Source organism: Oryza sativa, chromosome 2 (genome assembly GCF_034140825.1).
Source record: "Oryza sativa Japonica Group chromosome 2, ASM3414082v1".
Taxonomy (NCBI): Eukaryota; Viridiplantae; Streptophyta; class Magnoliopsida; order Poales; family Poaceae; genus Oryza; species Oryza sativa.
In genome coordinates this window covers 16,908,650-16,924,497 of record NC_089036.1, presented here as the reverse complement: position 1 = coordinate 16,924,497, position 15,848 = coordinate 16,908,650, and the positions used below count along the sequence as shown (strand labels likewise).

The 15,848-nt window shown below is 44.6% G+C and overlaps 1 protein-coding gene and 1 pseudogene across 1 annotated transcript; one reads left to right on the top strand and one right to left on the bottom strand.

Annotated features, from left to right (window-relative positions):
* The first annotated feature begins 9,604 nt into the window (after positions 1-9,604).
* Positions 9,605-10,427, top strand: LOC107279952 (protein DMP6). The gene has a single exon (XM_015768801.3). It carries the CDS (start codon positions 9,605-9,607, stop codon positions 10,253-10,255), a length of 651 nt encoding a protein of 216 aa, XP_015624287.1. The 3' UTR covers positions 10,256-10,427.
* LOC9272713 (uncharacterized) lies at positions 10,265-15,654 on the bottom strand (annotated as a pseudogene).
* Positions 15,655-15,848: the final 194 nt, after the last annotated feature.

Sequence of the window (15,848 nt, the reverse complement as noted above, 5' to 3'; positions counted from 1 at the left end):
CAGCTTCTCTGACTCTTTGCAGGTCCTGGGATTATGAACAGAAAAAGGTAAGGACTTTGATGGAGTAGATGACATACCGTCCTCTTTGTACCTGCTCAATTGTATGTCCTTATCCATGCAGGAACTCTGTTGCTTTGCTGCTCTAGGTTGCGCACATAAATGATGTGCATAGTTTGATGGGCCATTCATCTCTGTAGTACTATGTTCAAATTTTGAGATTTGGGGAGTCTAATAACTTTGGAGTGTTCCCTTCAAATTTTGAGATTTGGAGGGTATGGACTGCTCTGGTGGGATATGGTTAGATTCATCATATTTCTTAGAGCAGGCTGTTGATTCTTGGAAAAAAGGGAGCAAGCTGTTCCTTAACTTCAGTAATGATGCATGTTTGTGGTTCTGTGTGAAGCTTACTGGTATAGACCAATAGTCCAAAGCAATTGTCTATTGTACAATCTTTTTTGGTTCTTTCTGGTAGTTCTGGTACAACATGGCAAACTTGTTGACAATACTGCTGTAACCTGATGACAGTTTTTCTGCCTCCAATGGACCTTCTGTTACACTATCGTGGCTCAGTATAATTAGATTTCGCCCATTCTTTTGGTGTAAATTTCATGATAATTCTGCCAGTCATCGGGTATAAAGTGCAAAACTCTGTACCCGGATAGTGTACAATAGTTTACACCAAACCCTAACTCCGGATACATCAGTGCCCTGACTGAATCTCGTTAACAAATATCGTGTCTTAGATCCATCGTCTGTTTGGATCTTGGATCTTCCATGGTATTCTTTGGTGTTTGGCTTCCGTGATCAATATTTTGTTAGTTTTATAACAAATGGTCGAGATTTTGTTTGTTGACTCGGTGCAGTGGTCGGAGGTTTGTGGCAGTTGTGTGACCGTGATAACCCTGCCTAGCTTTATTGGTGGAGGCGACGGCGACACTTTTGGGTGTCATTATCCTTCATGGAGGCGGCATCGTTGTGTTTCTACACGGGCGGTAGCAGTGTGCCGGGTCGTGTTCTTGTAGGCGTCGACTTGGGGGTAAAAAGGGTCCGAATCGGTAGCATGTCTTCGAAAAAGACACTCGATTGGCCGGTATTTAACCATATTTATTATTTAAACTATTTAGTATCGATATTAATACGATGCAGAAAAAAATTTAAAAAAAAACAAAATTTAAAAATAGCCAAAAACAGTCCGGTCGGAAACAGTACGCCTTATACGAAAATAGCGCTCAGTCGATCGGAAATTTCCGGGACCATTTTCACCCATAGGCGTTGTCATTTATTTATTGTGTTTTAGCTGCAGAATACATGAATGATTGCATGCTATAGAGCCTCATCGGTTGCCCATCTTCTCTAATAAGCCAAAACGGCTTATTAGGGAATAGAAATTAATTTACAGGTAAAACTTTTATATATTTACTAGGTGAAACCTCGCACGTTGCTATGCGATTTCAGTATGATAACAATAACTAAAAATAATGTGTAAAATAGCTAAACAATATAAACTTACATAAGCATTAAAATCAATTGATGTGATATGGCTTAATTAAAGAAGAGAGAAATAACATTAACCAAGTGATTGATGTGATATGGCTTAATTAAAGAAGAGAGAAATAACATTAACCAAGTGAGGATGAACTTATATAGGTACATAAAATATTATAAAAAAAGAAGATATATATTGAAATATTATGTGAATTGTGGGCTGATGATTTAACATACTTTCATTTAAAAAGCTCTAAAATAAAATAAATTTTAAATTATAGATAACATAGCATGTTTGCATGATATTAAATGTATTGATTGTTAGTGGATGATGATGTGGCATCTTTGCATGTTAAGCTTTAGGAGTTAGTGGGTTATAACTTTATAGTAAGATAGGATTCGTAGCGACTTAAAAGCCATCGCTAAAAAGAAATTGCGTTGAAAATTCTTAAAATCAACTCTAAAATTAAGTTTGAAAATTTAAATTTTGGCTTTTGCCTTGACTTATTAGGCCAACAGATGGGGCTCATATATTATAGAAATGATGAATATATATGTTAAAAACTTGAAATAATATGAGGATGATTGACATGATTTGATATGCTATTATAGATAATGTGTCATGGTTGTATGTTGAGTTTTAGCTGTAACGGGTACCAACTATATATATAGAAGGTATATATATAGAAGGTATAGATAGGTCGATGTCGGCAAGGGCTTGCAAGAGTTCGAACTGCTTCTGAAGATTGTCTTAATGCAGTTTTTGTGCGGCAACACTCCTTAGGAAGCAGAAGGCCGATTATGACATACGATGCTGACATCAAAGTTTCAAATGAGGTCTGCTGGATTGTCCTTACATAAGAAAGTTTGAAGCATGAACGAAGATTTGAAGCTTAGTCTTGTCTTTTTATATATATATATTTTGTAATATTTGGTTGTGTATATCCACGTTTGGATATTGAGGCCGAATTTATATCGATTGTCTTAAAAATCAAGGTACATAACTAATACATATCTTTTGCCTCTACGTACTCTGAAAAGCGGCCTCCAAACACAAAACCAGGACGGTGCATGAGGCCCTTGCCCTTAAGTCTGGATCCGGTATATCGACCTTCCAAGTACACAGAGGCGGACCACCGCACCGGTACATTTGTCTATGGACCACGATTCAACGTGTTGGCCCTTTAACCGACCAGAAGAACTCCATCGTCTAGAAGCTGACGGCCAATGCTGCCTACTCTTTCAGTTCGGCGTACAGGCTATGGTTTCTAGGAGCCTACTCTTTCTACATCATACTCTTTCAAGAACGATTTACAACCAGACCATTTGGAAGTGTTGAGCTCCTCCAAAATGCAAGTTCTTCTCCTAGCTCACCATCTAAAACATGACAGATCGGCTACAAAAGAGAGGGTGAGCCAATCAACATCTTTTGCCCCCTTTGCCGCGTAGTGACAGAGATAGCTTTACACCTGCTAGCAAATTGTAGGCTGTCTAGAAGAATCTGGGCTGAAATATAACGATCGAAAGGAGCCGATCTCTGGTTGCAAGGGTGGGACAGATGTGCGACAGTTGAAGAATGGTGGTACAAAATCTCGCGCACGACGAACTGCTCAAGGAAAGCCCTCAAGTCGATGATCATCCTGATCGCCTGGGAATTATGGTGTGAACGAAATGTCAAAATCTTCAGGCATGTTGCCTCCACTCCTGCCACCATCATCGCCAAGATCACAGCTGGGGCGTTAAAAATCACAGAGTTAATCACTGCATGAGAGTAGTGTCTTGCTATCTTATTTTACGGGCCCATTGGTCTCGTGCCCTGTAAATACTCTAAGATTTTATTCATGCTCTATCAATATAAAAAAGTGGCGAAGCTTTTGCCCCCTTTTAAAAAATATATACTCTGAAAATTTTTCTTTTTAAGACCCACTGAAGCATATGCAACCTTATCTCGCAAAGAATGTTGGCGAACAAAAAACAGGATGATTTGTATGCTGTTGGAAAGTAGGATCAATACAATGAATAATGCGTGAATTTTCAGCCAGGTCACACCAACGACAGGAGATTTTGATCGAATTCAGTAGGCTGGCCATCAATGGTAGTATGAAACCAGTATCTTGTCAGTATTATTGGCGGAAAATGATCACTTGCAAATCATGACGGCTTTGAAAGGAGGTTTTGATGTATATAGCTTCACCAATCACCATCCAAATTGAGTCATTTTCGACGCCAAGGTGCCTTCCTTTAATTTAAGGAAAAGAAAAACTACTGTCACATGTCATTCTTGTTTTTATTAAGGGAGAGACCCCGACACACATATCTTACACGAGTAACATAAATGCAAAAATTTTTAGTACTTACTCCTTTTTTAAAAAAATAACTAACACTAAGCACTATTTTTTGACTGAAATTTATTTTGAAACTTTGACCCACTCATCTTTTTTTTAAAAAATATATAAATACTAAAAGGAGTACCATTGTATCATATTACATGTTAAATATAACTATATTACATCTTAAATATAAATACTTTTGTTCATCGTAATTAATAGCCCAAATCAAAATAGTGATAGTCAATAATATCAGTTATTTAAAAACGGAACGAGTATTTGTTAAAGATCTTTTGTTCTTTTGGTTTCGGAACGAGTATTTGTTAAAGATTTTTTGTTCTTTTGGTTTCTGTGATAAAAGAGCCATCAAAGAACTCATATTACGCCTAGATTTCTTGAGAGACATCATGATAAGTTGGCTATTACAACGGTGTTTATTAGTGGTCTCTTTCTATTGCCATGCAAGTAAATTTGATGACATGAAAGAAAGAGAAAGGAGTATGGTTGTTATGCATGACAACAGCTCAAAGTCGACTCTTAGCATTTATTAGAGCAAATTTTGTTGCATGGTGGCGAAAGAAAGGAAAGAAAAGTAAGAAAAAGTATTTTGATACATTAATGATTAGAGACCATATTATCTCTAACTGTTGTAGGATGCTAGTCTCTAGATAACGTAGAACTCATATCTGACTTTATCTTTGTACATGCCCTAAGAGCGGTACTCGGTGGAGCGAACAGGTAGGGTGGATTGCCTCGGTGGGGATTTTTTTTTCCGGCTCATCTTTTCGCCCATATTTATGTTTATAAGCTAAATTTAAAGTTTTTTCACCTTAAATTTGGAGCTGATTTTAGGCGGTTTTTTATCATAGTTTATTTTCAGCTTTCACTTTATCGCTGATAACATATATATAAAAATTTATTTACAAATTATTTTTTTTTTGCAAATATGTAGTTTGGCTCTCTATGGATTTGTGTGTCTCCGTGCTAGAGAGGACTGGACCCTCGGATCTCTCCCTCAGCATGTGTATGGGACATGTGTCATGCGTGTGCTGTGGAGTGATTCGTGTTGTTCATTCAGTATTGTACTCTCCTAGAGAAATACTATTGATTCGCAACTTTGGAAAAAGGATTTGAAGTTTAGAGGAGTAAATTGGTGGTGAGATTAACCCAAAATTTTAATTTTTAGTTTCAGTCCCTCCTTTTATAGGAGTAATTATGGGAATCGATAGGGGCTAAGACTTGAAGTGACGACTATTCAGAGTTGTCTAGACATCGTAAAGGTGAATTCCATCCCAATTCCTAACCCGACACATGTTAAAAAGCAGGAAGTTCTCTCCTGAATTGAATTCCCCGTCACACCAAAAGTCCTAAATGCTCTAATTCTTGGATTAAATAGGCTTGGCCTAATTTATTCTCAATAAATTCCATTAACCTATAATTAATACTATGGAAATTAATACCACCTTAAAAATTTAAGTGGAGAGATATGAACTTAAATAATGAGCTATTAGAGAGTACTTATTGACCGGTTGAGATAGTGGCGCGATTGCCACACGCGCGCGTCGAGCCAGGCCAAGGCGGGCGACAGATTAATTATGTTTTTTTGCTCTCGATTGTGCTTGATCACCTGCTGCAGCGGACGAGCTATTACCTTAGTGGTTCTCTGTTCTCAGACGGGCCATTACCTTAGTAGTTCTCTGTTCCTGTTTCTGCACTTGATGACCTGCGCGCATGGGTGCTCAGAATGAGTCCGTTTGCTTGCGTAGTCTCTCATTATTTTGCAACGGGCGGGCAATTATCTTAGTGGTTCTCTGTTCCTGTTCCTGCGCTTGATCACCTGCGCGCACGGGTGCTCAGAATGAGTCCGTCTGCTTGCGTAGTCTCTCATTATTTTGCAACGGACGGGCCATTACCCTAGTGGTTCTCTGTTCTTGCGCTAGGCCATTACCTTAGTGGTTCTCTGTTCCTGTTCATGTGCTTGATCACCTGCGCACCTAGGTGCTCGGAATGAGCAGGCCCATTACCTTAGTGGTTCTCTGTTCTTGCGCTAGGCCATTACCTTAGTGGTTCTCTGTTCCTGGTCCTACGCTTGATCACCCATGTGCACGGGTGCTCGAAATGAGCAAGCCTCCATAACTCCGTCTGCTTGCGTATCTGCACAGATAGGTGGGCGATCAAGGTTTTGCTAGCTTCTACAGTCCCTGGTTTTGATCACCTGCGTGCACGGGTGCTCAGAATGAGCAGACCTCCGAAACTTCATTTGCTTATGTACCTGCACAGATAGGCGGGCACGGGTGCTCGAAATGAGCAGGCCTCCGAAACTCCGTCTGCTTGCGTACTTGCATGGATAGGCCGGCGATCAAGGTTTTGGTGAGTGTCTCGGCACGACTGCTCCTGTTCTGCTTTGACTACGTTGCATCCTCTTCATCAGATTCTCCTTCCTCTCCAATGTTATGTCAACTATCAACACCAATATCAACACCTGCATCGGCACTGGAGAAGGCAAGAACGGCAACACCGACGGAGGCAACCATACCAATAATGCCTCATATAATACTGGACCTTTCTCTGGGTACTTCAATACTTTCATCTTCGTTTTAAACATGTTGCTAGATGTTTTAGTTCCAAGTATCTTTATGTTTATCACCATGCTATCCTTAGGATCACCATCCTATGTGAATATTGTTGATGTTTATGCTTATATTGTTAAAAGCATGCTCATGTTTAACATCAACACTAGATCATTCAACTATATACATGTCATCTGTACTATCTTAATTTTTCTGGATTAAAATATGCCAATTTAAATTTCCCATACTAATAAAACAACGGAATTAATAACCTTGCCCCTCTTCCATCCCTCGTATAAACTCCCCCAACCAAACGTATGCATCGTCAACAAATTGATCTATTCAATTTAGTCTAAGGATGGTTTTCGATTAATTACGCACCAGTTCATTAGCATCTAAAATTTTTGTATTTCTTTCTTCTGCCAGGCGCCATGGGACCCAAAATATTTGATCCAAAATTTGGACCTCTAAGCATGCACAGAAAGATAGATTGTCTTTCTGTGCATGCCATATCCAGCTGGTAAGAAAGGCAATGCATTTGGGATAGGGGACATGCTGGGCCCTCTTGTGTGTTTGCTGCCAAGAGCTGTGAATCCATGGAGTGGCCATATCTAGAGCTAGAACGATGGAGGTGATGTGAGGGCATTTGGGAGACATAAGTGGCCCTGGGGTTATCCACCAACTTATCTGCTCTCTTCTGCTCAAGGGGACCTGATCATTGCATGTCATATCGGTTCGATCTCAGTTTAGATCTCTCCCGCTTCTCATCTACTGTTCCATTTTAAGTTCACTTGTGGTTTTCCGTGTTCAACATTTGCCATCTGTCTTCTTTAAAAATTTTATTTAAAAAATTAAAATAAATAAGTTACATATAAAGTACTATTTATGCTTTATCATCTAACAGCGATAAAAATACTAATCACCTAAATTTTTCAAATAAGACGGACGGTCAAACGTTGGAGATGAAAAACCACAACTGTACTTAAAATGAGATGGAGGGAGTACTATGGAGTAGACCGTGGATTATTGGGGATTTGACACCATAGTAGGCCGTGTTTTGTTGGGGATTTGACACCATCTACATCATTGTCATGCGTAGTATAATGTGAGATTTTGTAGGCCATGTGTTCAAGCAGTTCTCATCTCTTACGACGGGGTTGCAGATAATGTACAATATCTTTATTACTTTCTCTTGTCTTTAGTTTTTAACGCAATTGATTTCTAACTATTCATTTTATTTAAAACATTAATAATAAAATAAATTATAATAAAACAAATGATAATTTCTTAACTTTTAATAAGATAAATGATCAAACATACGACTCTTAACACACACCAAAAAAGTTGAGGCTAAGAGCAAATCTGTAACCTCACTAAAATTCTATTGAAGTATCATTATGAATGGTATGGTAAATAGCTAAAGGGGATAAACTTTACGGTATTACTGGTGTACATAAGATACTGCTGCTTTCAATCAAAGACCAATATCAGAGACCAACTTGGCCAACAGAATGAAAACTCAATTGCTTATTTGAGGAAAAAGTATATTTTGTAGTCTTAACTTTCATGATTGTCTGAAAAGCAGCCCTTAAGTTTAAAATCAAGCGCGCATTATTGAAACCATGTGGATTTCAATCTTGTCCTAGATTTACATTGGTTTTCATTAGTTGAAGATGTTACCAAAGGATGAAAAAGTTTTTAAATTTTAAAAATTAGTCAAGGAGTTAAAAGTATTCTAGAAAAAATCCCCCTCCCTAGTCAAGACCTTATTCATACAAAGATAAATTTTGTACGACAGAAATAAGATATAATTGGCACACAAAATCATGTGTGACAGAGGAATTTTCAAAAATTTTCAGCGACCAACTTGCTCCTTCCACCTTCTCCTACCCCATCTTGACCTCGCATTACCAACTCTCCCCAGGTGGGCGGTGGACGACGGGGAGAAGGGAAGCGGCAGCAACGCATCACCGAGCTAGACCAACCGCCGAACAAAAAGGTGGTGGGCTGCGAGCTTCCGCAGTGGACCACCGGGCCTCGGACTCCCGTCGCACCTCCGATTCCCCATCTTTCCATCGTGACGAGCGATGGGGAGAAGGCCGGCGGGAGAGGAGCTAGGCGGCGACAGGTGGGAAGGACGGCTGGTGGTGGATTGGAAGGTGACGAGTGGCGGGCTTCCACGGTGGACCACCTCCTGAGCTTTCTGCCAGGCTGCCACTTAGGTTCCCCATCTCTCCTGCGTGGTAGCCGATAGAGAGAAGGCCGATGGCCAACGGGAGAGGAGTTAGGTGGCGGCAGGCGATGTGAGCCGGGTCTCATGACTCCTCGAGCCTAGGTCTCATGGCTCCCCGAGCGGCCAGTGGGAAAGGGTGACGGTGAACTAGGTCTCGTGGCTCGTCCGTGATGCCATCCACAATTGGTGATTTCACCTCTCTCCAGGCGATAGTACTTCTCCCCGTCGCACGCTGTTCGCTCCCACTGTTGGTTGCTGCCCCTCTCCATGTCAGCGGTCACCCTTCTTCGCCCCCCCCCCCCCCCCGTCTTCGCTCTCCCGTTGGTTGCTGCTTCTCCTTGCCACTCGCTATACTCCCATCAACCACTGCTCACTGCCCTCCCGTTGGCCGCCGCTCGAACGCTTGAGAATATGAAAGATGCGAAAGACAGGGGAGAGGGAGAGAGAGAGGAGGAAGAGTTGGCGGCTCATATGTGGGGCCTACATGGGTTCCACTTGCCACGTCAGCCAAAACCGAACAATATACTGCCCTGGGGCATCGGTACACCGTATTGCAAGTTGAGGGACACGTTATATCTGGTAGTGCGGTCAGGGATGAGTTTTAGACTCAGTGACAAATTGAGGGACCTGAAGTGAACTTACGCCAATTACAAAGCATAATTGATTTCCCCCTTTCCATGGGCTTGGCTTTTCTGCATGCATTGTTCATTTCTCTGGTAGGAGTAAGAATTAGGATACTTTGCGTTATTGCAAAATCACAAATACTTTGCTTTGTTGCAAAATCACAAATGTTCTTTGCGTGTTCAAACATATTTAGCATGAGCAAGCTAGTGTTGAAGTATTCTCCAGAATCCAGATGCTTTGCATGCGTCCATGGTTTTTTGTTCAAATACGTCGTGTCAATGCAATGCCGATCGAGTTAGAACTTAGAAGCAAGCTAATCCAACAGCTAAGGCACGGTAGCTAGCTAGGCATTGTTCTTGTTCATCATGGCGTCGCGTCCAACCGGCGCCGACGAGGAGACCCCGGAGGCGAAGGCGCCGCTGCTCGCGTCTTCGGACGACGGCCAGACGACGCAGGCGACGCAGGCGAGCCTCGTCTGCAAGGCGCTGAACAGCACGGCCGACCTCGCGAAGCACCTCCCGACCGGCGCCGTGCTCGCGTTCGAGGTGCTCTCGCCGTCCTTCACCGCGGACGGCAGCTGCACGGCCGCCAACCGCGCGCTCACCGCCTGCCTCGTCGGCGCCTGCGCGCTCTGCTGCTTCCTGCTCTGCTTCACCGACAGCTACCGCGACGCCACGGGCTCCGTGCGCTACGGCTTCGTCACGCCCAGCGGCAGCCTCCGCCTCATCGACTCCGGCTCCGGCTCCGGCTCGCCGCCGCCGCCGCCGCCGAGGGACGACAGGTACAGGCTGGGCGCGCGCGACGTGCTTCACGGCGCGCTGTCGTTCGCGGTGTTCCTGGCCGTGGCCATGGTGGACCGCAACGTGGTGGCGTGCTTCTACCCGGTGGAGTCGCCGGCGACGAGGCAACTGCTCGCGGCGGTGCCCATGGCGGCCGGCGCGGCGGGGAGCTTCCTCTTCGCCATGTTCCCGTCGACGCGCCGCGGCATCGGCTTCCCCGTCGCGGCGGGCGCCTGACGCGCGTACACACGGATCGATTGATCGAGTTGCCACTTTTGGCGCTCGGATGATCTCTTTTGAAGAAGTAAATGAATTCCCCCGTGTGCTTTGCTGCGGACCAGTAAAGAATGAATGGATCATGTTCTTATGTCAATCAGAGCAAGTTAACAATGGGATTGTTCATCAGACATACATTGACTCTTTTCTGTTACAAAGAGCATTTGATATTGTTTAAATATGTTAATTGCGAAAATAATTTAAGCATTGTCATGGGCAATTTCAATATTTTAGACTTTTATATGTTATTAAATTTTGCTTTTAGAAAGCAAAAAATAAAAATAGAGATGGGAAATTTCTAAGAAAATCGTCTGACTGAAAAAGAAAAGCATCTGTTAGGCGTGCAAAAATGCTACGGAGCAGAGTTCAAACTTGTAAATTATATCGATGGTATGATATCTGTTTATTTATTCATTTGGCTTGTGGTGAAGTAAAACATTTGAAGTGTGTGAGCACTGACCAAACAGATAAATCCAAGTCCAGTTCATCTCAGAACCTTCTGCATTACTGAAATATATAAAAAAAAAAGGTGAATCAGTACAGCATAGGCTAGACGCGAAATACGAACGATGCAAGTCAATATCTTCCGAACCAGAGACAGACAAGCTGTGGCCAACCCTGAAACAAATAATCACCATTTCAGTTCAACAAAGGTTTTTAAAATGAACACAGCTAATTAGACACCACATGTCAAACACAAGTACTCAAACATTCGATGGCTTTATGGCCAGATCTCCAGAAATCAGAACACGATCTAAAAAAACGTTGAAGACATGCTCATGTTCCAGGCATCATAACAGATACTAGTAACAATATACTGGAGACAAAAGGAAGCTATGAGATGAACACAACCTTCATAACTACTAGTAATACCTTCATTACTACTAATTATGGCCAAAGGAAAAACAGTGATACTAGGATTATGAATAAGCTAATCCATTCTCAGTGGCGAAAATGTCCTTGTGGTCGTTCTTAAATCCAGAACTCTGCATCGAACTTGGATCAAATTACCCTGAAAAACAAACATTCCAAAAAGATTAGTCAATCAGATCAAAGAGGAAGTTTATAGATATTTCTTAAAGATTGCACCCCCTTCAAAAAGGAACAAGCCTGCAAACAAAAAAATGACTTCAATAAAGACATACGTTACAAGAACACCAAATAACATAATTTTAAATGTAAGCTCTAATGAAGATACCATCCCAGTTCAAGCGACATGTGTGATAACTGATGATATGCACATACATGCTTCCTGCCAATGCCAGCACATCAGATCCTTTCTTTTGTGGAGAGAAAAAAACTAACGCATCAATTCATCATGTCAATAACTTCCTTATGGCCAAACAGCATAGCCATTAGCCAGAAAGATGACGCAGGCATTGTTGGAGAACACTAAATCAAGGGAAACACAAAGCCATTTCATTCTAATAGCACAACGAAGGACATAGATCAACAGTTGCATATCAGTGAAAGAGCGCAAACAAGTAAATATGAACTATAAGATACATGAATATTAACTTATTTCATAACCTAGCAGCATATTTTCCGATGATTAACGCATAAAGTAAGTTGATGGGTAAAATAAGCAATACTCACATTGATCACACAAACATAGCTAACTCTGGGCGGCTGTAGATATTGTTCCCATCAATGTCCAACGCAGGATAAGCAGCAACAAGTGCATCTTGTGCGCCAATATATAGAGAGTTGTAGGTCTTCCAGTATACTTCACGCACTTTCCTTGCTGGATGAAAAAGGCCTTGGAGGCAATAATTCAAAATCACAGCTGAGCCTAGGGCAACCCTCATGCCATCAATCGCCTCCATGACAGCATTTATGACATGGGGAGATGTCTCAAATATGTTGGGCCAGACAAGGTTAAGTGGACAAGAGCATCCTCACAACCCAAGCCAGCAACACCTAGTGCCATGTGCTTAACAGCAGAGGCAGCAGTCTGCCGATGAACCAGATCTCTATCCATCAGAGCATCTTCAAGCAATGGCGTGACAGCATATATGTAATCTTTACCCATCTCACCAATGTATTCAAAAAGAAATGACAGAGACTTCAAAATACCATTACGGACATTGAACTCTGGTACTCGGTACTCGTTCATAAGGGCAGGCAAAACTGTAAAGGGGGAGCAAGTTTCAGCAACAATGGCGATTGCGACAGTAGTGCAAACTCGGTTCTGACGCTCCTGCACCTTCAAGTTGTTCAATAGAGTGGCCAACACATCCTCTGGCCCAATAGCCTTCGCAATATAGCCAAATGTGTTCGCAGTGGCTCGTCTAATACCCTTCTTGTGAGCCTTCAACATTTCAAGCAGCTCGAAGCAAATCCTCATCCATTCCCTGGCTGGCACAAACTCTGCTCCACGATCAGCAACCCTACCAACTAAATCAATACAGTTCTCTTGGACCTTTTCATGCCTATTCTTTAAGATTGGGGTCAACCGAGGAAGAAGATCTTTGATTGGTGGCGTCATCTTTGTCATACCAACAACATTCACGATAGCCTTTAAAGCTCCAAGGATTGAACCCAGCACATCAGGATACTCCTCCCCCAAGGACTCATATAATATATGACCCAAGTGACACATCAGCCGCTCCTCTTGGCACAGCTTCATCACAATGGCTATCCTTGACATCAGATCAGCAGCTCGCTGCCTAGCTTTTGCACTCGAGGTGTTCAGCATCCACTTGATGATACCACAAATCTGAGGAACATAAGGCTTAACCCTCTGGCCAAGTGCATTCGCAACTGTTTCAAACCCATTAAGTATGACATTTGAATCATCACTTGTCTGCTGTTGGAAAGTATACACGATGCCATCAATAAGAAGCTCCTCCTGATGGCGATCAATATCTGAGGCACCCAGGTGAGCCACCACCTTCTCAATTGTTTCCATCACCATTCTCCTGTAAGGTTCACTTTCATCTTTGAGATCCTCAACAATCCTCCCAACGATGTCAGCAACTCCAACCTTGTTTGCAATCTCCACTGTTGTTTCCACAAGTTGTTTATAGTTCCTACGATCTAGAGCCATTCTCCTTATCCAAAAGTGACGGAAGAACTCTGGAAGGATGCCATTACGGATATAGTCAGCCTCTACACCCTCTGTACTGACACATTGTTTAACAACCTTCAGGACAATCTTTTTCATCTCTTCATCTGGTGACTGGAACTCCCTAATCAGGATTGGAATCACCCCCCTGGTGTAGTAACTGGCATATTCAACATCCATAAGAGGGATGATGAAACCAACGGCTTTCAAGAAAGCAGCAAGGACCTTTCCACGGTGAGATTTGGTACCCTTCCACAAAGGCCTCAACACCGTATCAAAACTTTCTATACCATAGGGTGCGGCAGCCTCAGCAAGTGCAGCAAGAGACAGTGCGGTGATTGTCCGTACTTTCTGGTTTTCATCACTCAGACCATGCTCAATGATATCAACTAAGGACCTGAGGTGTGGCAGAACAGCACAGCCCATGAGAATAGCAATCTGCTGAACAATCTTAATACCAGTGTGCCGAGCCTGCCAAGACTTTTTACTCTGGCAGACAGCCTTCAAGAATGGCAAGAGAGCAGGAATCCCCAAACCAGAAGCAACCACACTGAATGCCCTAGCAGTGGTATTCCTCACATACTCATCAGTGTTATCAATATCTGGTCTCATGGTGGCAATCATAGTAGCAAGTCCAGCTGCTTTGCTAAGATTTGAGATAATCTGCCGGGCCTCAACACGAGCATAGTAATCCTCATCAATCAGAAGTGGCTCAACAACCACAAGAATCTTATGCACAAACGGACGAACCAGATCATCCAGCTTGTATATCACTCTATCAATGACCTTCACCAGAAGATGACGCTCCTGGTCCTCAAGCGTTGGCTGCATGAGCAACGGCAGGATCTTGTTGAACAGCGGGCCAGCACCAAATTCCTGCGCCTTGTCCGTGAGCTGTCGAAGCGCCGCTTTCCGCTGTTGTGGTGTGCCATTCTTCACCTTGAACAGGAGTTTCAAGATCTTCCTCTCCTTATGCTCCTCTGGTGACAGCTTCTCCTCTTCCTCTCCCTCGTTCAGCAATGTTCCAAAGTACTGGTAATCCTCCGGCTTCATTTGTGGCAACCCACCAGGCAACTCCTTGGGCACATCAAACTGCTGCCCACGGTTCTCCTCAGGGATGGCATAGAGCGGTGTAAACAGCGGTGTCGGCGTCGCGAGAAGCTTCCTTGCGGGTGTGCGTATGGGCTGATAAGAAGCCGGAGGATCAAGAATCTTGTACCCCACCTGCGGGAGCATGGTGTCAAGTTCCTCATCAGTCAGAGGCATGTTACGCCCCTCGATGTCCCGCTCCCACCGCAAGAGCTGGTACTGCTCCGGTGTCATCGGGCCACGAGCAATCTGGCCAGGTGACGGCGTGGCGAGGTCCGCCGCGTCGAACGGGGTTGGCCCAGGAGCATAACCTGCAGGAGTAACAGCATCGGTAGCGCGAGGTGCCGTGCTCCCCACACCCGCAGGCGTCTCATCCCACCTTGATCTCTGCTTCTTGGGCGTTGGGGTGGAAGAAGAATCCCACGCCACGGACGGTGCAGGGGTTCCATCCGCATCAGCCATCCTCCCTGGAGTCGGGGTCTCATCCCAACGATTCCTCTTCAGGGAGGGCGTCGCACCTCCGGCGCGCCCAGGCGTGGCGTCCCAGCGCCCGATCCCGGGAGTTGCAGCATCAGGGGCGGCGTCCCAATGTGAGGAGGAGGAGGAGGAGGCAGTCTTCGCCTTCTTGGCCCCAGTAGCGGCGGCGCCATCCCCCTCGTCCTCCTGCGATTGGTCCCATCTGTTCCGCCGCTTCGTCGCGGGCGCGGGCTGGTTGTCGCGCATGGCGTCGGCATAGGTCCGCGTGGATGGGTCCGGAGTGGTCTCCGCGGCAGAAAAAGGGTCGTGGCGATCCGGCGACATGCCGCGGACCGGGTGCCGGCGGTGGTACTCGCCCTCGCGGGCGCGGAGCCCGTCACCCTCCTCATCCGCCGCGCGGGGGAGGCCCGAGGAGGAGGAGGCGATGGCGTGGCCCGAGTAGGAGGCGAGGCTGCGGGCGGCGGGGTTGACCGGCTCGGTCGCGTCGTCGTCGTCGTCGTCGTCCTCGGCGGTGGCCGCGATGGAGGTCTCGTAGCTGGCGAAGCGGTCGGGGTCGGAGACGCCGCCGTAGAGGTCGGCGTCGAAGGGCACGGAGGATAGGCATCGTCCTCCACATTGCGGCGCTGCTCCTGCGCGCGCGCGATCTCGTCGTCCATGGCCGCGGCAGCGACAGGGGGCGAGGGGGTTAGGGTTCGGCGGGAGATTGGAGGCGGGGAGAAGGAGGGAACGATTTGGGGGAAGAAAATTCCCACGGCTCCTTTTTGTCGATGTAATTCGGCTAGCACACGTGTCCAACGCAATATCAAAGCGAACCGACCTATTCCACGGAGGATAACCGACTTTATCAAACCGCCTTGCCTAGCACGGACCCACGGCTGCTGTAGTGCTGTTTTCAAAGGAAGAAGTGTAAATTACCGCATC

Excerpts from the sequence above, each read along its gene's own strand:
- LOC107279952 (XM_015768801.3), top strand. The coding sequence starts at position 9,605 with ATGGCGTCGCGTCCAACCGGCGCCGACGAGGAGACCCCGGAGGCGAAG.